We start from the raw sequence: 26,338 nt of genomic DNA, 5'->3' as shown, positions 1-26,338 counted from the left end.
GCAGCTTCCCAACAATTCTGCTTCCACTGAGGAAAGAGCTGCTGGGTCAGGAGTGATTTATCTGTGTATTACATAGAAATATGCTGGAATTATGTCCAAATGCTTTGGGGTTCATGGATTCAGAGACCATAAAGGGGTCTGACACACAAGCAGGCTGTTCATTGTTTCCTAGAAATCAGATATCTGAAATGAAACCCCTCAGAAAATGGACTCAAGTCCAAAATCCCATTGGCAAACCTCAAATCCAGAGTTTCAGGCTTAAGGGGTCTCTTTAACTTCCCAAAACAGTTTAAAAAACTGGGCATGGCATGATATAATTTATGCACAAAAAAGAAGCCATCTAGGGAATAAGCTAAATTATCAGTGAGCCTGTAAACCTCCCTAGCAAAACTGTTTTAACAACAGATTTGTTGTATAAGAGTAGGGACGGATCTAAATGTGTCACCAACTAGCTGACTTTGTTTGTGTGAGGCTCACAGTCTGGACAGTGCCCCTTCTTTGATGTTCTTTACCCCTCAAAAGCTGTGTTTTTATCTTAAACACATATTCTGACTTGCTGGGATAGGAGGGGAAGGAGAATTCTCACAGCTGAGCAGGTTCTTCCATGGCAGGTGGCTGCAGGGCTGACACTGGGAGGGGTCACTGTCCCACCACCCCTCCCAGCACATCAGATGCTGCAGGAGGAGGGTGAGGATTGACCCTGAGTGGAGCAGCCTCTGCTGGTCTCACCCTGGCAGATCTGGGAAAGGGCCATGTCCAAGGGCATCACCGACATCTTCTCATAAAAATCCTTTCTTTAGGATTTTTCCCCCTTCTGAGAAGCTGTGTCCTCAGCAACAAAGTGTAAACAATGGTTATCTGCTGCTGTGGAATGCAACAGGTGGATCCGTGATTGGTCTTGGGTGGATGTTTGGATTTACTGACCACTCACGGCAGAGCTGGGTCTCACTCTCTGCTGAGACACAGCCCTTGGTTATTGATTCCTTTTCTATTCTTAGCTTAGCTAGCCTTCAGAGAACTTTTCTCTCTATTCTTTTTAGTATAGACATAATGTAATATATCATAAAATAATCAATCAAGCCTTCTGAACATGAGGTCAACATTCTCGCCTCTTCATCCCACAACCCTTGTGACCGCTGTGACACAAGGGCCTCAGCACAGCACCTTGGACTCACCCCACAAAGCACAGCACAGGGAAAACAGGAGAATCAAAGTCTGGATATCTCTAGAAATATCCTGAACCCACAAAGCTGTGGCAGAGGGAGAGCAGTTTTTGCAGTGGGCTGCCCAACCTTTAAGGTGTTAATGGAGAAAAGGCACCTGTGGCACCAAAGTTTGAATCATGGAATGGTTTGGGTTGGAAGGGACCTTAAAAATCATCTTGTTCTACCCTGCTGCCATGGGCAGTCACAGCTTCCACTAGGCCTGGATGCTCCAAGCCCTGTCCAACCTGGCATTGGACACTCCCAGGGATGGGGCAGGCACAGCTTCTCTGGGCAACCTGTGCCAGGTCCTCACCACTCCACTGGGAGGAATTTCTTCAGTAAATCTCACCTAAATTTCCCCTCTTTCAGTTTGAACGCATTACTCCTTGTCCTGTCAATACAGACCTTGATGAAAGGTCCCCCTCTGGTTTTCCTGTCAGCCCCCTCAGATCCTGGAATTCTCTGTTTCCCTATGTCTTTCACAGGCTAAAGCAGTGACAGCAGGAAATGCTTTGTCACCTCAGCTTTTTCTGTCCAAGGGAACTCACTCTTCCAATTTATGGAGCTCTCTGCATCCTTGTAAGTGTTGTTTCTCACAAGCAGAAAACAAGAGCTCCAGTCTCCTTACAAGATTTAGCAAACCAGCACCTTCCCATCTCTGGATCCTGGCACAGAGGCTGATACAGCACAACCCAGAGCCCAGCCTCTCCCACAGATGATTTTATATTGCTTTGCTCTGACAAGGCAACCCCTGGAGGATTTCTGCTCAGCAAGGAAAATTATGTTCCAAATCTCCCTGATATACACATTTCCAGGTTAGCATCTCTGTGACAAAGTAAATGCAGAGCTGTGATCAAAGCTGAACTAGGAAAGCCTACAGACGTGCCCTCAGCTGGCATAAACTGGGGTGTTATTAAAGCCAAGGGAACTATAATGGAACCACTTACAGCAGCAGAGAATTTGAATTTGTGTCATATTAAAAGCAGAAGATGAGGCTACAGCAAGATTAGCAGCAGAGAACAAATGTCTTTTTATTCCAGGAGCAGCTGATGAAAGGAAAGCAATTCAGAACAGGGATGTGTGTGCAACCTCACGAGATGAAGGCACACACAGGGAACAAGTGCTTGGGTGTGGCTGTGGGATCTCATCCTGTTGAGATTTTTACCTCAGATGCTTTTAGAGAGGGTTTTGACCTCAGGCCATGGTGGACAGCAGACTGAGGGGGGGCACCTAGCTGGGTCACAGTGGGAGCTGTGGGTCCCTGGGAGCCAGCATGCTGACAGGACTGTCCTACATTGGCTCAGCTTTCCAGTTCTTTATGCCTGTTGGCTCAGAACCCTTTGCTGATAAGGTTCTGGGTTCATGTTTGGTTTAGGGCCTTTGCCCTCAGATGCCCCCATGCCTGGCTGTGCTTGCCCTGCCCATGAGTCCATGGAATCTGCCTCTGTAACCTGTGGTTGTCATCTTTTGTTATTTTCACTATTGAAGTTTTATTTTCCAGGCTAATCCATCACTTCCATTCCTCATTGTTAGCCAGCTTCTCCCAGCCAAGCCGAGCAAGGACATCACAGTGAGCTTGCAGCTCCTTATGTGGCCATTTAAAAACAGGCTTTTCTCTCTCATTTGAAGGATTTCATCTCTTCCTTCAGCTGCTAAAGTTGGTTCAGCCACTGCCATTCCCCTCCAGCGAGCCATTTGTCTGGGCTTTTGCTCCACTCCCCAGCACATCGTTCCATGTCTACAGAACCCTGCTGGCTTCACTCTGACAGGGAGTTTTCCATGTGGGAACCTTATGGAAGAGTCCACACGTCCCATTTCGGTGAGGAGAGGAGGCTGATGGCTGGGCTGCAGCAGCCCTGAGTGAGAACACTTGGGAGTGGAAGCACTGAGAGCCCCAGAAGTGCAGCAGTGCCAGCACAGCACACTTTGCAGAAGCCCAACATTAAGACACGTTACAGGACACAATGAGCTCCCACAACAGCCTCACTGTGCCAGTTAGATTTACCCTTGAAATGTGCAGATAATTTTTATATTAATCTTTCCAACAATTCTAACACCCACTGATTAGCATATGATCCCACAGACACAAACCCTCTGGAAAAAAAGGTACAGTCACATTCATTACATTTATCAATGGGTGAAAGAAAGTTTCAAACAATCTTAGTGTGACTCCTTCCAAAAAAAAAGAAAAATAAAAAAGAAAGAGAAGGTCAAATATAATCAGGCTGAATGTAAATATTAGGTTGTATATTCTGTAGGCAGACCCATTTGTGACAGCAGTTGGGAAAAATATTAATGTGGAGTAAAAATGCCTTATGAAACCTCCTCCTTACACCCCCATGTGTCACCACTGCCAGAGTGGCCTTGGACAAGCAACAGGGTAAATTAATTAACAAATTAATTAATTCAAACCAATACCAGTCACCGACACAGCTCCTGCAGCCCAAATCCCAGGCACCCACCTGTGTAAATGAACCTGCCTGGTGCTCCTTTGCAGAACTGTTTGGATTTGTAGGACAATGTCACCTCCACCACGCCGGGGATGTGCCGGGGCGGCGTCTGCACGCGGATGGCGTGAGGTGTGATCAGCTGGGAACGGCAACAGGACAGCTCCATCAGGGCTCTGCTCTACCCTTGCACTTCACCAGTAAATTGCAGAAAAGTTTGGGTTGGGAGGACCCTAAAGACCATCCAGTCCCACCCCCAGTGAACACCTTTCTCTATCCCAGATTTCTCCAAGTCCTGCTCAACCTTGCACACTTCCATGGATGCAGCAGCGACAGCTTCTCTGGGCTACCTGTCCCAGAGCCTACCCTAAAAAGTGCCATCCTCATTTCCAATTCTACCCTTGTTCGCTTTAAAACCATTCCCCCTTGTCCTGCCATCACAGGCCTCAGTAAAAACTCTTTTAAAAAAAATTATCACTATAGATCAGCATAGGGATACACCTAGGTTAGAGCCTCACTTCCAGGGAGAGGATCACACATTTTAGGATGAATTGTCATCAAGAAACTTGTACTGTTAAGCCCATTGGTTAATTGATGGCTTATTCCTGGGCCCAGATGGATTTTTTTTCTCCTTCCGAAACTTAAACCCTTTCTTTATTGCTCGACCTTTGCTTATGCAAATAAACCTGTTTAAATAATAAACCCTGTGGAAAAATTGGTAGAGTAACATTCATTAAGTTCATCAGTGGGTAAAAAAAGATGTGAGAATATCAAATGTCTCCTTCAGCTCATATCAGGAGACAATTTCTAATAATTTCTTTGATTTTATAGACACCTAGAATTGTTCAGTTCCATTCTGGGTATCATTCAATAATATCACAGAGAAAGGAAAACACATTCCATAAACTCCCTTCACACAGGCTTCTGTGTCCCACCTCACAGCATGGAACAGGAACAGGAATTAACCCCGTTCCTCCTCAGAAAAGAGAAGTCTCCCCAGCTCAGGGGCAGAGGGGCAGCTGTACCCACCTCACTCCACACCAGCATGGTCCCAAACACCACCTGCAGCCCATCGAAGAAGTTGTCCCCGATGATGATCACCATGGCTCCCCCCGTGGTCCAGCCCTCGCTTGGGCTGATGGCTTTGATGCAGGGCGTGGCTGCACAGAACAAAAAAGCATCAAAACAGCTCTTGAAGGTGTCTGTTTTCATCCTCCCAACAGCTCTGAGGCCTGGCTGTAAATCCCTGGAGCAATTCCTGTAAGTATCAAACATCCCAAGTGATGCAAAACCTGCATCACTGGTGGAGAGCAGCTCTACCCATCCACACCTGGGAATTCCGGAGTTCCCAATGCTAGCAGAGGCCTAGGACGAGTCCCTTCCAGCCATTCACCCATTGAGGCTTCTCACCACTCCACAAACCCCAGTATGCTGAGAAATAAATAAATAAATAAATAAATAAATAAATAAAGGAGTGTTTTCTGCCTTGCAAGTGTTAATTACTTGCCTATTCATTACTGGCACTTAACATCGTGTCATTAAAGCCTAATAGGCCAACTGTAGTGGGTGTAAAAATGAGATGCTTAAATGATTGTGCAGTGGTTGCTTAAAAAAACAAAATAACACCCACTGATTAGCATATGATCCCACAGACACAAACCCTCTGGAAAAAAAGGTACAGTCACATTCATTACATTTACCAATGGGTGAAAGAAGATATGGGAATATCAAATGTCTCCTCCAATTCATATCAGGAGATAATTTCTAATAATTTTCCTGATTTTATGGGGCATTTATTTTTTTTTTTATTTCTCTCTCCCATATGTTCAAGGCCTATGGACTATGCATCCCATCAGGAACCCAATATGGTTTCCAGGCCATAACCAAAGTCAATCCATCACTCCATTCCCAATGTTGACAGGGTCAGAGGTGGAGGGGAACTTTGGCAGTGCTCCAAAAACATGAGACTCCTTTGAACAGCCAGTCAATCACATCCAATCAGTCAAGGAAAAACTGGATGGCTTCCTAGGCTAGGAATCCTGGGATTTTCCTTCTACCATTTCACTGCCCGCTGGGGGAGAATTAACACCACTCCGAATTCTTTACTGATTCAATCATTTTCTTCCAGTTCATTAATTCTTCTTTTAGGTTGATACAGGGCACAGTTAAGAAGTGGGGCAGCAAAACATTATAATGAAATAATATCCTTGCTTGTCTTTTCTACTAACATCACCAGCTCTTCTCACTTTCAGTGGCTGCAGGAGAGGGAAAAGCAGGCACTGATAGCACTTTCCAGCATTTTCCAGTCAGTTTTGAGCACTGTCTGCATGAGGGAGGTGGAATGTTTTGGGAATGAAGAGGGAGAGGAGGGGCCGAACATTTTGAAACTTAACAGATACAAGAATTTGTAATTGCTTGAACACAGTCCCCAACCCATCCTGGAGCTGGCCATGAGTCTGGCTTAGCCAAACAAACTCACATCAATTAGTGTCAGCTCCCTCTGCGCATCGTTAGGCTCCGTGCACAGTTTGTTTAAGGGAACCAGTGACACTTTTTCATACACATCTTGTGCTGGAACGGCTCTGTTTAACTAAGATGTCATCTTGCCTAATTTGCCTGAAATCAAATCTATCCCAGCTGAATGAGAGGGCTGAAATTTAGATAATACTTAGTGTTTCTGTGTTTTTCATCTTTGCAGTACATGCTAATTAATAAATTGCAGGGGGATGGGGAGTCAGTCCCTTAGATGTGAGGAGGATCATATTTTGCATGCAGTAGACACTGTTTTCCTGCCTCTGCCTTCCCCAAACCCCCTGAGGCTCTGCAATTCCCCCTTAGCTCTCCTTCCCTCCTGAAAACAAACAGAAATGGAAGAATGGGTAATTTCTGCTCTGCTCTCCAGACAGAACTCCCACCTTCTGAGGGGTCGAGTCTTCTTGCTCTCCGCCCGTGCTTGGAGTTGTTGTGCACGAACATGTTGTCAGACACTGCCAGCACGTGCCCATCCACGTTCACTGTTGTTGATAGCACCACCTGGATATTTAGAAAGAGAAGGAAAAAACAGCCAGGTAAACAATTTATTGTAAATTCAACTTGTTAAGGATTAATTATTCAGTTCGGCTGAACTTTACACCCTTGTTTTGTAAAATGGCAGAACACCCTGCAGAGGTTTAAGAAGGGGAAAAAATATTTTCACCCTTCATTCAGTGCATTAATTTCATTTAACACAGCATCCTGTGGGCAGTATAGAAGCCTCACTGTAAAATGACCCAGCTCCTGCAGGATGGAAACTCCATGAAAACAGGACCTAATATTATGCCTGAGTTTGATATGGTGCCTCCTGAAAAATCATCTGAGCCTGAGCACCCCAAACCAAGAACATGACTGGGCTCCAATCTGAATTCTTAGAGGAAATAACTGTATATATTAATTAATCTCACTTTAGTTTTTACAGTATCCAAAGCTCTAAATACCATCAATCCAGATAAAGATATGTGACTTCAAACCACAAACTTTTGGGAAAAACAAGTGTTTTAACTCCTGAAAGAAGATGCCCTCTGACTGAGTGGTTTTGACCATTAGTTGGTGTAAATGAGCTTAATTCCATCGCACTGCCGCACCTACAGTACAGCACAGCCATGGAGAGTCAAACCCTGCATGTGTTCATGGATTTTCACAGCCTCAGATGTCACAGCTGAGGTAAGAGAATGTCAAGCTCTAATTGTTGATAAAACTCTATCCAGCACAGAGCAGGAGAGACCTTGCCCTCCCCTGGCTTAGGCGAGCTTAAAGAATACTTTCTTTCTCGAGACAACTCTAATTCATTCCAAAAGGCTCTTGTCATCCTGTACTCTTATACTTCTCAAGCATTCTTGTCACAGAATGTGTTGCTTTTGTGTGCCAACTGATTTCCTCATTCCCATTAGGGTGGGGTGTGACTCCATCCAAAGGGAACGTTTCCCTCATGACATAGCTGAGCCCACTCAGATGCACTTCATTATTTTCCCTTCAACAATGGAAATAAATTTTAGTCTCTCACTGGCCAGCCCAGAACACTCTGTGGCAAAGGGGAATAGGCCTGAATTATTCCAGTGTCTGAGATATTTACGACAAGTGTTTAAATTGCAACCAAATGTAAATAAAAAGTGTGTCTTGTATATACAGTTACACTATGGAATAGAGACATCTCTGAGCTCATTTACACGAGTGGGATAAATACACACCCACCTGCTCTCAGGAAGAGAACAGAGGCAGACTTCAAGTGTTCACACATAGAATGGAGTCATGGAATGTCCTGAGTGGAAAAGGGATCATCCAGTCCAACCCCAGGCCCTGCACAGACACCCCAAAATCCCACCCTGGGCACCCTTGGAGTGGTGTCCAAACCCTCCTGGAGCTGTGGCAGCCTCGGGGCTGTGCCCATTCCCTGGGGAGCCTGGGCAGTGCCAGCACCTCTGGGGGAAGAGCCTTTCCCAAAATCCAACCTTTCCCTGATCCCCAACATTTTCATGGTCTCCAGCCTGACCCTCCCTGGCACAGCTCCAGCTGTTGCCTGGTTCTGTCCCTGTCCCAGAGCAGAGGTCAGTGTTGGAATCACCATTTGGGTTGTGCACAACACAAGAGCCACATTTTGGTAGGAGATGTAGAGACCCCGACAGCAATGGCAGAGTAATGGCAAGAACCAGTCCAGAAGACAAGTGCTGAGCATCCTCTGCGCCCTGAGCCAGCAGGAATGGAAGATGCGCTTCTAGACCTCTCTCCATGTGTGGCTCCATTTTTATCACCTCTCCCATGCATGACAGGAGGGCCAGAGCCGCTTGACCTGTCACAGGCTGGGAGCCAGGGTGAATAAACAGAGCATTCTCATGGACAGGGCAAGATACAAAGTTCAGATGAGGAGCAGAACCTTCTCAAAGTTTGGGACCTTTTTTGCTGTAACCTGAATTTCAGCAGAGACCTTTGTCATTGCTACACCACCACCACCCAACTCCTCATCCACGGTGTGGAAAAAGGACATGTGAGAACATGGACATCAAAATGACTGAATTTCTTCACTTTGCCCCAGCTGTTCCCTCTTGCCTGATGGAGATCACAATACAATTGTTTTATTCTGGAGAATAAAAGCCAATGTTTTATGGATAAAAGGAGGAGGAATGTGCATTCCACCATGGTCTCTAACTCCCAGGCCCTTCCCTTTCACAAGCCAACTGCTTTCCCCCAGTGAGTATTTCCTGGGTCATGAAGGGTGACCCTTTCCATCTGGAATCAATCAGTCAACTCCTGACAACTTCCTGAAACACCTCACTCCATTTCCTGTTCTCTCCCCCTTCCCTCTTTCCCCCTGGTTTGCTTCACTCTTCAAAACTGCAGGCCACAGCAGCTTAATGTTAGAGGGTCAGACACAGTTAGACTCCAAAACACTACACAAGAACACCTTTGACCTTCAAAAATCTTTACATCTTAGCTAAACAAATCAAGGTCAACATTTCTTACCATTACCTTGTTAACCATTTCTATGCACTTTTGCCAATACCCTCCTGAACACGTATTTATCAACCACACTTGTTCTCCCAACGTCGTAAAATAGTCCAAACCCTTTTTAAAAACCCTGTATTTAGTGCTGATGAAAGGTGATGTGCAAACTTCCCTGGAGATTTAAATTCTGACTTTTGCCCACAGCGCTGGCAAATGGTTCTGGTGAGTTGTTCTTCTCCTGCCCTGGTGCCACCACTTCTTGTGTATGATAATTTGGCTTCTTTGCCTATTCTCTGTGGATAATCTTTTACCTAACATCAGCTGTTAATGCAAAATTTAATCTAAAGGGAATGATCTGAGACCAACAAAATAGGTCAGGTAGATTGTGGATTCTGGTAAGTGAGGCTAAGGGCCAAATTTTAGGCACAGACAGCATAAAAACTTTAGATTTTGTGCCACCCAAAAGCTGGACCAAACTGTAACCTCTACTGAGGTTTCAGAGCACAGCAAGCAAGAAAGAAATAGAGAGGGCAATGTGTTATTCCTTCATCCTTCCAAACACAGATCCCATCTCCCTCAGAACACCGGGGGAATTGAGGATTCTAAGCTGTTTTCACGCTCCTTGAGGTTCTCCCTGCCAATCTGCAAAGGTCTTCTTATCAGCTGAGAGGCCACAGCCATAAAGCTGTGGCTCCCCAGCAGTCCTGGGGAAAGGCTGGAGCTGTATCCACATTATTTTTGTTTCCCAGGTGGATTTCTGTAATGCAATCCTCGCTCAGAACCCACAGGGAGGGTTCACCTCCTGTGACATCCAGCCAAAGTGCCTTTAACACTTTAAACTCGGCTCCTCTGAGCCCTGCTGCCCCTCTTTCACCTCCCTGCACAGCTCAGGGGGTTGTGTTTCTTTACAAACCTTCACCTGGGTACTACAAATTTCCCTCCCCTAACTGTGTTATATCAGTATTTTTATATTCTAAAGTGTGCTGCTCTTCAAATCACAAATATGCAAATCCATTCACATCCTCAGATATAAAATCCGCATCAGTCACAGACACCTATTTAGACATATGGTACAAACATTCCAGGCATACAGGCATTTACTTACATGTAACATATCTCATCACTGTGTAAATGATCTCTCTCAAAAAATTCCTGTTACCATTCCAAGTGTGGAAAAAATTCTTTATGACATTGTACATCTGGAAACAATATTGCATTCCTGATGCACTTTCCCTTGTAATTCTCTAGTCACAGCACCATGTTATTTTAACTTTTCAAAAAAACCAAACCCTGTTATGAGGATTAAAAAATTATTATTATTATTATTATTATTATTATTATTATTATTATTATTATTATTATTATTATTATTATTATTTCCCAGCTGAGAGGAAGGAAAGATGTCAGGCCTCATCCTGCTGCCTGGACTTGGACAGGGCTCCCATTGATGTCAACAGGAATTTTGGTTGAGGGAGTAACACAGGAGGAGAGCCTGGATATTATGGGTTTGCCTCAGAGTTGGATTAGGAATAAGATAAACAATGTGGAAAATGCCAGCAGCCTCACTCTGCTCAAAGCTTCCATGGAATTCTTTGGGAAATCCTCTCCACAAGCCTGATCCTGCAGACTGGGGGCTGACAGTAAACTGGGCACCCTACCTTCACCCAGGGGAGCTGAAGGTTCTTGGGACACAGGCTTGGACACCACTCCTGGGTCACTGACACCTTGTCTGCTGCTGTTATCCGCAGACAAACCATGGAGCTGCTTTCCTAAAATCGTTTGCAGCCATTTCCACCTTCTGCCTTTGACACTCGTCTTGTTTTAAAGCCTGGTGATGAGGGAATTTATGGCTCACAGCCTAAATTTATTCCTAGTCAGTTTGTACTTAACATTAGCTTTAAGATTATTATTTCCCTTCCTGACCTTCCTGAGGGTAATTTCAGAGAGCAGTTCCACCCCTCCCCAGTGCAAGTATTTGAGCCAAGCTCTTGTCCTGCCCCTGTCCCCTTAATGACCCATTCCTGCACCTGTTCCAATGTCATTTTGCTCTCCTTTGGCTGTAGTTAATCCAGTGTATTGTACCCAAACAAGAATTCAGAGGGGCCCAACACAACAAATCTGCCTCCTTTGTGCTGGCAGTCTGAGGCTGAGTGGATCTCATCTGTGGTTTGTTTTTAGTGGATGAGACATCACTCTGGGAACTCTCTTTCCCCATGAATATTTGGCCTTCAGATCTGAGCACATTAAGCTCCTTGAGTACTTTTTCTCTCACAATTGAGTCAGTCCTTCCCTTACTCACTCAGAATATAAAATAACATCACCTTTTGTTGGGTCAGTCAGTACCCGATGAAGAAATCTGCCCCCTCCAGGAACAGGCCCAGGCTCTGCTGACAGCAGCTGCGTTTGTTTTGCAATCTCTGCCTGGGAAATGAGTCCCCCATCATGATTGTTCCATGCAGTGTTCACCTCTTCCAGCAGCTCAGTGATCCCTGTCCATATCCCAGCCTGACCACGGGGGTCTCTGGCACTTTCCTTCCCCGGCAGCCTGAACAGGATTCCCATTTAGAGCAGTGATGTTTTATCCTTGCCATCCTTTTTGCTTCCTACAGCCTTCATTCCTAACTCCCAATATCATCCCACCCCTCTCCATCATTTTCCATGTCCCTGAGTGCCACAGAGCCCTCAGAGCTCTGGATTAGAGTGAGCTGGGTGAAATCCCAGCCCCAGCCAGCTCTGCCCACGTGCCTGATGATGAACTGATCCAAGCACTCCGAGGTCAGGAAGGAAACCTCCCCAGGGGTGCACCTTGTTATTTTTCCTTTCTCTTTCTCCCTAGAGCATCTAGAGGAGGGGGGGTACCTGCCAGGAAACATTCCATGTCATGTTTTCTGCTGAAAACAGAGGGCAATTACTGACCTTTCTCATTTTGCTCCTAAGAAAGGACATTGGTTCAAAGCTGATCACTGTTAGAACCAATGTCTGCTGCCTGCTACCCCTCCCTGCTCAATCCCTGTGCTCCTGGAGGAAACAGGATTCCCAACCAACAGGAGCCTAATGTGTGAGCACCACGTCTCAGCTGAAGAGCCTCATCTTAATTCTACAGAATTATTGTCCCCCTTTACACACCACTCGTTACCATTAAAGTATCACTGGGCTTCAATCAAGTTCTGCAGGAGAATTCCTCATTAAATGGAGGGCAGAGTTTTTGGGGGTTTTATTTTTGAGTTCCATTCCTGGGAGAATCCCTCACTGAGAACACAACCCTGACTAGCAATACCTATGCAAACTCAATTTGCAGAGGAGCTGAACTCAAACCCTGTGTTTAAATAAGTAATTTTGGGATGATTTTTGCCTCAGTTTTCCACCCATCAGCTTTATTTGGAAACATTTTAATTTGTAAATAACCAATATTTTTTTCAGTTAAATTCACAAGGACATGCTGCTTGATCCCTGTGGGTTTTGGACAGCCATCAAGTAACTATGAAAGTACCCCTTAGTTCTAGAAATATTCCCTTTCCTTTAGTTCTAGAAAGAGTCTCTTTCCCTGCTTTAGCCACTGACAGACATTGAAGAAGTGATTCACAATAAAATCATGTTACTATAGGGGGAAAAAACCTCACCAAAATAATGATCACACATTCCTTAACTTCTGATGTAAAACATAGTTTTCAACAGCACAAAATCATTGCATTTGGTTAGTAAAGGAAGGCAAGAGGATCACAAAGCAGCTGGTGTTGCTCTCCAAACTAAAGAATTATAGTAAAAAACCACAACTCTTCAGGCATCTGGAGCTGCATTAAATTTACAACACGATGTTAATGCAACCTTTCCTCCCCTTTCTCTCCCCATCCCCCCCTTTTTTAATGATACACATGAAATCTAAGATTCAATTTATCTTAATATATTACTAGTATAATATGAAATATCTAAATCTTGTAGTGGCTCTGGAAGTGAGGCTGGGGCCAGGCTTGGACACTGGATCCAGTGCTTTGGAGCTTTGGGGATGAGCCAAGCCAAGCCCAAACTGTGCAGCTTCACACCCATTTTAATCAGAAGCATTGCTTGATGCTTTTCCATCATGAGTAACCAGTGCTCTGTGCTGGAAGGCTCAGTAGGATGCATTGCAGGGCACTATTTCCACATCTCATATTTGTACTTGTGCCTCAGCTCTGGGCTTTCATTCAGGCTCCATTAAAGAACAAAAACAGTCTTGGACAAGACCCTTTCAAGCCCAGGTTTCAGCAGTGATTTAAATGAGAACTTTGCTAGAAGGATTTTCTCTGCTCTTTTGTTTAATAACCACAGAGGAAAAGGAGGATCCTGATGTCTCCTGGAGGTTTGACAAACACTTCTCCATTGAAAGTGAAAATGTTTGGTTCTGCAGAACACAGATAGGAATTGAAGCACACTTAGATGAGCATTGCTGCAGAATTCTGTTTGCATAAGGAAAGCCAAGTGCTTGGAAGTGTCTGGGAAAGGAGGGACTTAATAACAACAGCTGTACAAATAATTTATTGGGGGAAAACCAGCAGAATTCTTAGATATGGCCCAAGACTGAAACATAATGAATTAAATAATGAAATGAATAAACCACTCTGCTGCCCTGTGGTTTTTGAGCCTGCTTTTTCTCTGCTCACAGGTTTGTGCACTGGCAGGATGCACAACTACCCCTTCAAACTTAATAGACAGCTCTGCACATTCATTACTCTGCCTGGTGAATATCTTAACAATTAAAATGAAAATTAACATGTCCAAAGGGTGCAAACAGACCACTAATATTTTAAAGCAATTTTTTCCCCCCACTTTTGAGTTTCAGGATTGCTGACAGGCCATGCCCAACAAGCAGCAGGCAAAAAGAATTTATGAAAATTTTAAAACAGAAAACTCAACAAACAGAAAAAAAAATCAACCAAAAATAAAAGAAGTGTCCAGAGGCCACAGGAGTGTTTAAGAACACTCCTAACTCTGGTTATGTTCAGGGAAGAAATGATGATGTCCTTAGAAACCAGGAGGCAGACAGAAAACAAGCTGTCTTTGCCCATTGTCCTTCCTGTTCATCATGGCTAATTTGCTTTGGAACACGGAGCTTTGTTATTCCCAGGGTGTCAAATTTTAGCGATTTGAGCCACTTTTTGTATCTTTTTTTATCCACACTGACCTCTGCAGCCCAGAACAAAGCTCAGCAACCCATGAGTCCAGCTCTGAAGCAGCCTGAATGAAGATCCTGCTCTCACTCAAAACCTCAAGCATTCTGCCATTTGTCTCAAAGGTTTTCATTCTGTAACTCTGAGAAAAGGTTGGCATCTTTGGGGGCTGTTGATAAAAACTAAACTGAACTTAGTGGTTTTAAAGCCTGATCTTTATTAATTTGGGGGCCTGAAGTGAGCTCTCACACTGAGACTCCCATGGAGTCAACGTGCAGGAGGAGTTGAAGTTACCCCAGAGAAACAGAACCCTGGAGTTTCACTTGGCTCTGCTTTCCCAGCTTGGCATGTTTGGAGGCAGAAAACGCAGCTGAGGAGTCTGTCCCAGCTCATTCTCCTCAACAAAGTGCTGATTTTGGTGCAGGGACCAAAAGCAAGGCCAGGCAGAGAGCTGCCCTGTGGATGGGCTGAGGAATGAAGGAATTCCATCCTCATCCACGGCACCCTGCAGGATCTGGTGCTGTTTCCCTGTTTCAGGTTTCCCTGGACGTCTGAGGCTGTTGGGCTCTGTCACATCCCCATTCAGGTGAGGTGACACCAAGAACAATGCTAAGAACACAGACAGATTAAAGTTTGATCCAAACTCCTCCTTCAGCTCAGCCTCTGATGGACATCAAGGATTTGAGGATTTTTTTGGGAGTAGCCAGCATGGGTTTGAAACCAGAGCTGAATTTCTCCAATATTCCAATGTGTTTGGGTGCAGGATTTCTCTTTTGGCAGTTGCAGCCAATATTCTGTGTATTATGGCAGTGCCTCAGGTCCCCAGGTGTTAATCAGGAGAGCCCTGGGCACAATTTTTTACAAACTCAGAACAAAAACCCCCAAAAAATGAGATTATTTATGTTTCCTGACATTCCACAATCAGTTCTTCTTGCTGGCTCCAAAAGCCAACAAGATGTGTTTACATGCTGTAAAAGAGGTTTTCTTTTGCTTTCCAGATTTTTTAGCGTTCTTGGCAGATGATAACTAATTGCTGGTTCTTTTCTTTATGGAAACTGCCACTTGAAAAAAAACTCAGTATAAGTTCCCTAACAATGAGCACCTCTTTCTTTCTCATGTCTTATCATCTCTAAAGAACACAGAGTGAAGAAGTCACTGCAGTCTCTTTAAACTACTGGTGAAAAAAATTAGGTTGGTCAGGAATTTTTATTTAAATTTCTTCATGCTCCAAACTAAAGGGTAATAAAACTTTTTTTTTTTTTTTGCATTTCCTTAATTTTTCTGAGCTTTCAGAAGATTTTGTTTTGCAGGATTTCTCATAAAAGTTGAAACTTTTTCTAAAAATTATTAAATTTTTCAGTGCTAGCAGAAGTAGAAGAAAAATAAAAATGACTGCATTTTGAGAATGTATTTTGATGGAAAGTCTGAAGCAACTCTGTAAACTCCAGTGGAGTTTTAACTCCGTTTATAAATGAGGAAGCTCATGTAAGTAACCCCATTTGGAATCAGAGATGAAAAGAGGGAAAATGGCTCGTCAAAAGTCCCCCAGAAAATCTGGGGTGCAGCCCAACCACCTGATTCCATGGCTGTGCCTCAGCCTTGCCCCAGAGTCAGCTCCAGCCCCACTTTCTGCCATCTGACAGCACATCCAGGCTCTCAGAGCTGCACCATCCCCTTGCTGCTCTACCAGGGGCTGAGCTAATGGTGAAACTGTTATTTATTAAACAGAGCTGCCGAAAAGGTGAGGGCAGGAGAGCCTCTCCTCTCCTCTCCTCTCCTCTCCTCTCCTCTCCTCTCCTCTCCTCTCCTCTCCTCTCCTCTCCTCTCCTCTCCTCTCCTCTCCTCTCCTCTCCTCTCCTCTCCTCTCCTCTCCTCTCCTCTCCTCTCCTCTCCTCTCCTCTCCTCTCCTCTCCTCTCCTCTCCTCTCCTCTCCTCTCCTCTCCTCTCCTCTCCTGACATCTCAAAGTGACCATCGCTATTTTGGCTTCTTGGTTGTTTGTTGTTGTTTTTTACAGAAGCTGAAGGGAGGGTGTGAGAGTGTTAGAAAGCAGAAAATAACAGGGAAAGAGGTAGGAAATGAGGAGGTTGCTTGTGTAGCACGTACAGAGCTACTTTGAACAATTCTGAGGCATCTAAATATCACAGGCACGATCCCTGCTGTGGGCAGCTGGATCTGCGAGTGCTTTGCCCGAGGGTGTCAAATCAAATATCCACTGCTGGTTGGTACAGTACAGCACTTCCCCCTGGGGATTCGGGGTGGAGAAGGAGGGAAGGAAAAGAAAGGAAAAGGGAAAAAAGGTTTAAACACAACAAATGGAGAAAAACTTGAACGCTGTCTGATATGGCTTTTGTCATCGTGTTTGTTAGGGGCAGTGTGGGAGAGAGGAGATGGGAAAGGAAAAGAAGAACAAAGGCAGACAGGTTAATGCTGAGCCTTGTAAGACTTACCTGGAACCGTCTCATATCTCTTGGGTTTCCTGCTGTTTTCAAGCAATTCTGATTGCACTTGAGAAAAAATTTTAGGAAGAATCTGGAAAGAGAAAGAACCACATCACTTCTATTAAACACAGCAAAAGGCATTGTTATATTCTGGTTTAAAATGTACATGAAGTGGTTTGCATCATACTGGGTCTTACAGGACTGCAAGAATTTATCAAAACACAAACAAACCAAACGCTAATAAATGGAATTTACAAAAACCAGCACGTAAAGTATAACCAGTGTGACTGAAATCCACTGTGGTGTAAGTGAACATCATTCCTCTGATCTACACCCAGTCCCTCTCCACAGGTTTGACCACACAATTTTAGTCTCTTTCTTATCCCTCCCTCGCATTCAAGATCTTTCTTTGGCTGTCTGGAGGGACTTCCCATGAAACAATATAGAAGGATAATGGTATTGTGGAGACCACAAAACCAACAGGGCAACTCCAAAGCAGATAAGCCTTGGAATGTATGAAAAACCCAGGAGCAAACGCAGCTCAGGGAGGAATCTGATGAGAATTCATTCTGATGGTGTTTTTTTCTGATGAAGATTCCTGTCACAAAAGCAGAGGAACAGAACTGCCAAAAGCCCAGACTGTTCCTACCTAGATTTGGAGGGAGGATAAGGAGAACACGAGCTCAAGTGAAACATGACAGCTCACGCTGTCCGAGCAGATAAACCCATTAATATCCCACAAAGTTCTCGTGCCAATTATTTTTGTTCTGTCACATACACCCATCTTCGTATGGTTTATTATTCTGTAGAGTTTACCTTGTCATGTACCCAAGTTGAATCTCCAGCCTGTTTGGTGACTCACCCAACACTGCATGGAGATTTTAGAGGTCAGAAATATTCAGCAGGAATTTTTCCCTAAGCTATTCCACCAAATTTTGTCTCACATCCACGGAGGAAAGGATTCACCCCTTTGTTTTCTGATTTAATCTGAACACTTCAGAGGTGAAGAAATTGTGTGAAAAGCCACAGTTGTTGGAACAAACAAGTTTTCAAAATTTAGGCGTAGGCAAGAAATATTTTGGCATCCTCTGTTGCAAGTGAAAATATTCGTCGTGATTCTTTCCGTTTCTATTTGTCAGACAAGATGGGTTTAACGCAACAATTATAATTAAAAAAATAAATCAAAGACTTTGAGATAGATTTAGAAGGAAAAAGAGTCATATACAAGAAAAAATAAATAGTTGAAGAATTGATTTTGAATACAAAGAACAAGTTATTTATTTATTTCTCTTGCTGAGTGCTTGCCTTTAAAAAAAAAATAAATCTGCTTTTGCAGTAAGTTAAAGTCCCAGGTGAGCCAGGCCTATTTCCCTTTCTGTTACTATGACAACGATTTTTTACCGCAGTCCCTAAGTCCCTTCAGAACTCACACATTCATGCCTTGAATTAGAACTTTAAAGGAGAAAGATGGATATTTCCTGGGTTTACCAACAACACCCTCCAAACCAGCCCCAGCACAAGACAATAACGCAGAAATCTGCTCCCCTTGTTAGTGCCACTTTCTCTGCACTACTCCCACCACAAGATTTCTCCTCCATCTGCCCAAAATACAAAGAAACAGCCACGGGTTGGATCCATTTGTGTGTTGCTTGAACAAACCAAACCCCTCTGCAAACCTCACCCACAAAAAAGACACAGATTGCACCACGTAAAACCACTGCCCAAAACCCACCATGGCCAGAGACCCTTTTCAATTAAAATGTCCTCTTTTTAACTATCATTCCTTTTAATATCTCACAAACACATTAGATATTTTTAAAATGTTTATTTTCTCAAGGTGAGACTGTTATTTTCTCCACATTTCCTTCTCATTTCAGGTCTTGCTTCAGCAGGACATTGAGGTTCAGCAGGACAGAGGTGTCACAGGGCAACTTCTGCCAACAGAGCCCTGGGCACCTCCCTGGCTTCCAAACTAAAAATCTTACAGAATTTCATGCCTTGGGAGCAGCACTGAATATATTTTATTAAATAAGTCCTGTCAAGTCCATGCTAAAACCTGTGACCTCTTTTATACGAAAGATTTGGTGAGATTTTATCCATAAAAACGTTTTCAGAAGGAAAAAATCCTCTGCACACTGGCACTCTCAGAGACTCACAGATAATGTGAGGCATAAATGTTACTCACAAACACTCCTTTTTCTCTTTCCCTCTTCTTAGAGATATAAAAAAGAATATTTGCAGATATATAAAAAGCTTATAGATGTGTCTGTGCAAAGGAAAACTCCAGAATGAAACCAAACTATAAAATGAAACAAGACAAGGAACTTTTATATGAAAATCAATGAGCCTCTGGCTGATCATTCTGCAGGAAAGCCACCAAAATAAAAATCACAAATTGTTACTTCTAAAGAAATATGAAATAAATTAAGCAGGAAAATGGCCAGCTTATTTTTTAGTTTTTTGAATGCTTGCATCCCTTTTGATAGAGATGAGAAAAATTATCAACATGAACAAAAGAACGAAGAAAATGAGCAGGGAAAAGTGTTTGGGAGAGAACTTGCGGTGTCAGCTGGGCTGGTTTTGGGAAGAGGACAGATCCTGGGGGACTGTGAGTGACACAACCCCTAAAAGGCAGATACAGAGAGGCAAAACCTCCAAATGTGCTTTTCACAGCATCCACGAGCAAACTCTGCAGCACGGTGTGGCAAGGAACAAAAATCCCCTTTTTCTGCTAAATGCCTACAGAAAACCAGGGTTCAGCCCTCCAGCAAACACAAACCAGCAGCACACCTGAAAATGAAGCTGGGCTCCAATTAAATCCGGGCTGATTCGTGCCAGGGGGGGCAATGGGCATTAAAAAAATACAGAAAACAAAACTTGCCCAGTGCCCAAGCTGCGGCAGCGCCGAGGTTCCCAATCCTCCCCGAGTGCTCTGCACCAAACACATCCCAGCCACGGAGCCTGGCACGGCCAGCCTGGGCATCCAGCCCTGGGCATCCCACTGAGGGTCCCACTGAGGGCTCCTGGAGCTGCCCTGACCTTCTGGAACTGATGAACAGCTCCAAATGCTGAAAGTTTTGCTGCTTTAAGACATCACAAAATTCAGAAAGGGCTGGGTTTTCTTTTAGTGCTTAAATACCATGGCAGAATTTGTATTTATTTTGCTAAGATTTGTTGGAGATCACTAGATATGCTGCACTGTGACAGTTTCCCTCCCATCACCCCAAAATTTAGATTTAATTTCATTTAGCTGCCCGCACAAGGATTTTTATCTTTTTAAATTTTTTTCCCAGTTGAACCACACCTTTCTTTTTCTCTTTTCCAGAGTTTCTTCAGTCAAATTTGAGCTGCAAGTGGGCATCTGTATGAAGTATTTGGAAGGCTGTTGTATATACATTTATACACATATATACCCATATACATATATATGTGTGTTTGTGCATGTACCAATGTGGGGGTTTTTTTTAAGATGTTGCATCTGGGAAAGGCATTAATATTTATTGCAGCATTAGAATAAAAATGACTTGGGGGGAGCAAAGAGGAGGGAAGGTTTAGCACTAAATGAAGCTGATTTAGGGGTAACAAGAGAATTGCAGAAAGATTTTATTAATTTCTTTAAATGAGACACTTTAGCCAGTTTTTGGCCTTAACCTACATATATATGAAAAACAATAATATTTTTTTAAATAGAATTATAAAAAAATAGCTGATTTTGATGGCTCTGGCCAATCTTTAGCCTTGCTGAGGACAGAATTAGGGGGGAGTTTAGCAGGTGACTCTGGCTCCAGCCAAGCAAAGGGACCTTGGCCCATGCTCTCAATATTTCAGGATGGTGGGGGAAAATTTAAACACATTTCAATAACTACCCCTGAAAACTCTGGCATTGCTATAGAAAAGCAGATTGACTTAATGCACAGACATAAAATTAATTAAGATATAAGTATAGATTTCTGTTCCTGTCATGTCTCTGTCGTTGTTGACCTCTCTGGGTACAGATTGAGGTCTCCAAAATGCCACCTTAACTCTGCCTCCCTCTTTTTAGAGCTGTTTTAAAAGTTACTGCTCCTCCTGCTGGGAGCTCCCACCAAGCCCAGGAGTTCAGCTGGGGAATGGCTGAATTTCCCCTTTTCACTCCAGGCCAAAGTCAGCTGTGTTATCCCAATTCCACTTCAGCAACGCCTTGAGCAATCCCTGGTGGGGAGCACCAGGAGAGCTCCCAGCACAGCTGAGGGTGCGTGCACGTGGAGAAAGGGTGAGGGCAAACGAAGCCAGGTCTTGCATCAGTTAAACTGTTCCCAGAGCAGGTTTAGACCCACAGTCCCATCTTGCCTGTCCATGCCCAAATAATCAGGTTCTGTGCCTGGCTAGGACTGGAACCTGTGCTCCACACCTGTGAGGATGTTTGTCCACCTCAGATGAGTGGGAAGAATCAAACTGACCTTAGTCAAATCCTGCTGGAGTCAGAAAACTCTTCCTGGTGACTTTGGCAGGACTAGGCAGAACCCTAAAGCTCAGTCCCACATGCAGCAGAAAGTGTAATTTTAAAAAAATAAATAAATTAATTAATAATTTTTATCCTCCATCCACCTTTTATCCTTCATTAAAATAGAGGTACAGAATCAAGAGGTCCAACATTGGCTGTATGTTGGGAACAGCCTGTGGGTACACCTAAAATTCTGGACATAACTAAAAATTCTCCCTTGTAAATTTCGGGGTTGCTGTGGAATTTGGAGTCGTGGCCTCAGTCATTTTTTGGCATGAGAACACACCCATCTAGGATAACTCTGAATTTGCCTACTAGCAAATCCTGTGATCCCAAAACCTAATGAAAATATAAAGATACAGTGCAATTCTGCTTAAATAATTCAGTGCTTCCAAAATGTCACAAAGAGAACAAAGAAAAACCAGAAGTTGCTACTATGGGTATTAGTGTAACAATATTAAATTGAAATATACTGTGAACTGCAAAAGTGTTATTCTTGCAGTGAGGGCCTGACTCCAGCTCCATCAGAACAAGGGAATTCTGGATCAGGTCAGATCCTCCCCTCGGGTCTCCTGTGTGTGTCTTGGCAGGGCAACCTCTGAGAAAAGTGGGACCAGAACCCTGCCCAGTGCCCCACACAACTTCAAATTCCTGCCTTTCCAAGGGCCACATTTGCAGGTTGCTGTTTCAAATCAATTAATTGCATTTCTTTGATATCACCATCCTGATTTTAATGAATATCAGAGTGGAAGACTTCTTTGCAATCTGAATATTTATCTCTGGAGTAATTTCGATCTATTATGTCAGGGTGTATTATTAGGGAGCTGATGAGAAAATTTCCTATTTTTTTGCAGGAGTTACAGCCAGTGTGGGATCAGGCAGTGCACAAAGGCACTTTAAATGAGTGTACACCTTGCACTGTGTGAGAAATGAGCGGGGTTATTGCACTGAGCCAGAGTATTTATATGATACTCCACAAACAGCAGCTAATTAATCTTCACCAAACTCCTGTGCATAAAGTGTGAACCCAGTTTAACAAATGTGAAAACCAACATATGTAGGTCAGGAGACTTTTCTGACTCTGTCAGAGATTGGCTGGGAGAGAAGGGAGCAGGAGTCGGATGATGAGAGCCCAAGCCCAGGCCAGGAGAAGAGGAGTTGGATGCTCATTTCTCACTTGGGGTTTTTTAATAGAAATACTCCAGTTGCACAGAAAAAACAACAAACCAACCAACCAAAAAAAAAAAAAAACCCAAAAAAACCCCTAAAAACACACACACAAAACCCCAAACAAAACAAACCAAAAACCCAAACAAACAAACCAGAAAGCAGATTAGCACTATGCCTGTTATTCCTACACCCAACAAAAACCTCATTTCCTGATGGGACAAACCAGAAACATTTCTCCTTCCTCCTGCCTTGATTCAAAACAATTGCTTCAGTCTGGTTAGACATTTTTCTAAGTGACTTTTCTTGCAGTCACTCACTCCAATTTAGATTTTAGGTTTAAAGTTTAAGTTTTGATGTGAGAATGTTATCTAGGATCTAATCCCTGAAATGCCACCTGGGGGAAGGCAGAAGTGTCTGATTTCCTGTGGCCCTGAGCTCAAAAAAGCCAGTGTTTGAGTCAGGTGTGAAAAAGGAACAAAAACAAGGTTGGGGAGTAGCTAAGGGAGTCCAAGAGATCTGACTAACGTAAAAAACATCCTTAAAGATGGCAGAACCCATCTTAAAACTGCCTCTAATTGTATTTTTTTGCTATGCCAAGATGTCCTGCTCACACTTGGGTGGGTAATACTCTCTGCAATGGATTAAAGAAGAAATGGGGTGAAAATATTTCAGATGGATCAAGAGAGAGCATTGCACACAAGTCCACAACAATTAATCCATGTCCAACTTCCAGTCCTTTTCCTCAGCCACAAAACAATTCTTCCTCAAATACCCCCTCTCTCTGCAGCCTGGAACAACATATTTCTCTCCATCCTTTATCTAGTGGATTTGTTTGGTTTTTGAAAAAAAAAGCATAGTTTCAAACCAATAATAACCAAATGTAAACTTGCAATGTGTCACCCAACCTCCGAACGTGTCAGAAAACTTGATTATTTTTTTTTTCCTGTGGATTTTCTATACATTTTACAATTTCCATCCCTGAAGCGGAATGTGTCCCTCTCACCCAAAGAAGGGACACACACCCACAACTGAAATTCACACTCTTTGGGGTAAATAAATGCTTCTTCTGCTACAAAATTATCCCATTTTGAAGAAACAGGGGCTGGGGGAGAGTGCCCTGCCAGGTACCCAGGCAGTCATTTCTCGCTGCTCAATGTATTTCCTTCCCATGGCCACATTTGCTTGGGGGAAAAAACCAAAATCTCCAAGGAAAACCTCCTTGTTTGTGCACTCTGATGAAAACCTGACACCATTAATGAAAATAATAATTGAACTCTATGGGCTCGAATTGAAAATGAAACACAACACTAACAGCGTGTTTGTAATTGCAATTGTTCTCCAAAAAGTCTTTGGAGGACTCTTTGCAATTTGAGCACTTTCCCCTTTATCCTTTGGGCTTTCCCCTTTCCTCCCACACCAAAACTTTCCAGTAACTTCCAAGACAATGGTAAAAGCTTATTTATCCTGTAAGTTCCATATTATTCATGCCATTTGGCATGGGCCCAAATGCCAGAGCATAATCAAAAGTCAATAGGCAGGGAGGTAATAGAGGAGAGGATTGGGCTGACGGGCTGCTGAAAGGGACCTTCAGATAATGCTCCCTGGTTTATTACAGTGTCTGTGGGCTCCAACTGTGCTGGGCACGGCCCAGCCACGCTGTGAAATTGTTATTGAGGAGGGGAGGCACAAAGGACAGCAGGGAGGAAATGCTTCTGTGCAGCTCAGGGACGGGGAAGTCGAGGCACAGGGAAATTCAGAGCCAGCGGCTTTTGCAGGCAACTGCCACATCCCATTCCTGCAAGTCCTGCTTGGGATTTTACTGGTTCATTTTAATAGTGACACAAATTTCATAGAGCTCATTGCTGCCTCCACACAAAAAACCCAGCAGGATTTGGAAAACATGGCCAAATTCTTGTTCTTCACACTCCTGTCAGCATCAGCAGCACACCAAGATTTGGAGCTGGGCCGTGTCACCAAACACAGGCCCAAGGACACTGCAGTCCTGCTTAAATCCAGTCATTTTTGGTATCACTTCACCCTCAGAGCTCTGCACAGGTGCAAATTTATCTCCAGATCTCCTTTGCAAACCCTGCAGATCCCAGAAAGGCTGACAGAGGTGCCAAATGAGCACAGACTCCAAACCCCACACATTTTTGTTTTCCATACCAAGAGAAACCTGCAGTTCCTTTCTCCTGTGACTCTTCCATCCTCCCAGCCCGTGTCTCTCTAAAACCTCAGTCTGCTGAGCCATGCTAGGCTGAGCAGTGAGCACCAATTACACCAGTGCCCTCTCTCTGCTGGCTCTGCTGGTTTTTACTGTTGCTGCCAGATGGCAGAGCCCAGCACACGAAAACTCCCCACCCTGCAGTTCATGCAGAACTTGGAAATAACTTCCCAGAGACTCCAGGAGATCACAGAGCTGCACTGATGGGAACATTAGGGATGGAAGCAAGGCTGGGATCCCATTTTACACCTGCCAGGGTGGAAATCACTCAGGTCAGAGCTCTCACTCGTTTGTGAAGGCTCTGTCCCCAAACTGGGTTTGTATGGAATAAACGCGCATTCATTTGCTAAAGAGGCAGATTTACATCCCAGCAGCTCAGGATCCAGGCACATTCTGCCTCCTCCTCCCTTCTCCAGGGCTATTCAGAGGGTAGATCTGCACCTATTGTACTTCTGGGTCTGGGCACAGATGACCTTGAATCCGAGCACTGGTGTAACATTATATTCCTATGACAGATTTATGGATTGGCAGATAGGGGTGCATTCAGTGCATTCCTTCCCTAAGACAGGACAGCATCCAATGTTTGTTAGCATCATTAAACTAAAACTGACTTTTCACCTGCTCCCATACCATATGCAGCTGCAAATTTTTAAATTAAACTATGAAGCCATGCATAAATTTACATATATTACAGACTAGCCTCTCCATTTAACATGCAAATGTACTCCAATGTTTCAGAACACCTTCTGTCGCTAATTAATTTGCTGAATTATAATTAGACTAATCCTGCATAATTAATAAGCACAGATTTTTTTTTAATTTCTAAGCAGCTTGATGAGATCATTCACTTCCTTCTATAAACTGCTAAGTAACTGTTAAAAAAAATCTGGAAAGAACATATGTGAAAAGGTATGTTTGATGTCGCATACAAATTCAAACTAGCGGGCAGGCTTCAAGAAAGTCAAGATTAATAGAGGTGTGTGCTTGAAGAGACCGTCAGCACATTATTTTCAGGGGCATGGACCAAGATTTTCTGTGTCTGTTTTATTCCTTTTTTTTTCTTTTACCCCTCGGACCTTCCAGGATCACGGAGCGAGCAGGGAGGGGTGACAGAGCCTCGTGTAGGATCTGAGGCCACCCCACGCTGGCTCCCAACCCCTCACCCTGGACATGCTGGGTGTGGATCAGCTCCTTTGATGGGATTTGGAATTGTTTTCATCCCGGCTGCCAAAACCAACCGAGAGCATTTTAGAGAAACAATTAAGTGCTATTAGCACTGGATTCACTCTCTGCTGATTAAAATTAAGGGTTGTGTTTTCATGTTGGAGAGCTGGGCTGCAGAGAAGGGCACGTGCCAGAGCAGGTTTAAATGGGCTGGGTTAGAGGCCACAAAGTGATGCACAAAGAATCCTTGTGCCTAAAACAGCTCAGTCGTAAGATCTGAAATACCTCTTCCTAAAATAATCACGCAGGGAAAGAGGGAGATCCAAAACAACACAGAATACTGTGCAAACAAGGGTGTCCACAATAATATGAGTCTTTTATTTACAAACACTGGGTGCCCACAATAACATGAGTCTTCTATTCACAAAAATATGAGTCTTTTATTCACAAAAATATGAGTCTTTTATTCACAATAATATGAGGCTTTTATTTACATACACTGTCCCTGTATTTATTTACCTACTTTGGGATGTAGTTATTTCAGCTCTACTGCTCCTTGTTTTGTCTTCCCCTCAATCCTCCTCAAA

General features: G+C 43.7%; 1 protein-coding gene across 2 annotated transcripts in view; it reads right to left on the bottom strand.

Annotated features, from left to right (window-relative positions):
* Positions 1-26,338, bottom strand: part of EBF2 (EBF transcription factor 2) — a 125,981-nt gene that overhangs the window by 15,706 nt on the left and 83,937 nt on the right. For both annotated transcript variants that reach the window (XM_074559183.1, XM_074559184.1), the window contains exons 7-10: positions 16,720-16,801; positions 6,568-6,685; positions 4,682-4,812; positions 3,668-3,794 (exon numbers count right to left, since the gene is read on the bottom strand). In XM_074559183.1, coding sequence (XP_074415284.1) covers positions 3,668-3,794; positions 4,682-4,812; positions 6,568-6,685; positions 16,720-16,801 — 458 coding nt within the window. The remainder of the gene's footprint in view (positions 1-3,667; positions 3,795-4,681; positions 4,813-6,567; positions 6,686-16,719; positions 16,802-26,338) is intronic.

The sequence above is a fragment of the Zonotrichia albicollis genome, chromosome 26 (genome assembly GCF_047830755.1).
Source record: "Zonotrichia albicollis isolate bZonAlb1 chromosome 26, bZonAlb1.hap1, whole genome shotgun sequence".
NCBI classification, from domain to species: domain Eukaryota; kingdom Metazoa; phylum Chordata; class Aves; order Passeriformes; family Passerellidae; genus Zonotrichia; species Zonotrichia albicollis.
The sequence above is the reverse complement of the archived record's forward strand: the minus strand, read 5'-3'. Positions and strand labels throughout refer to the sequence as shown.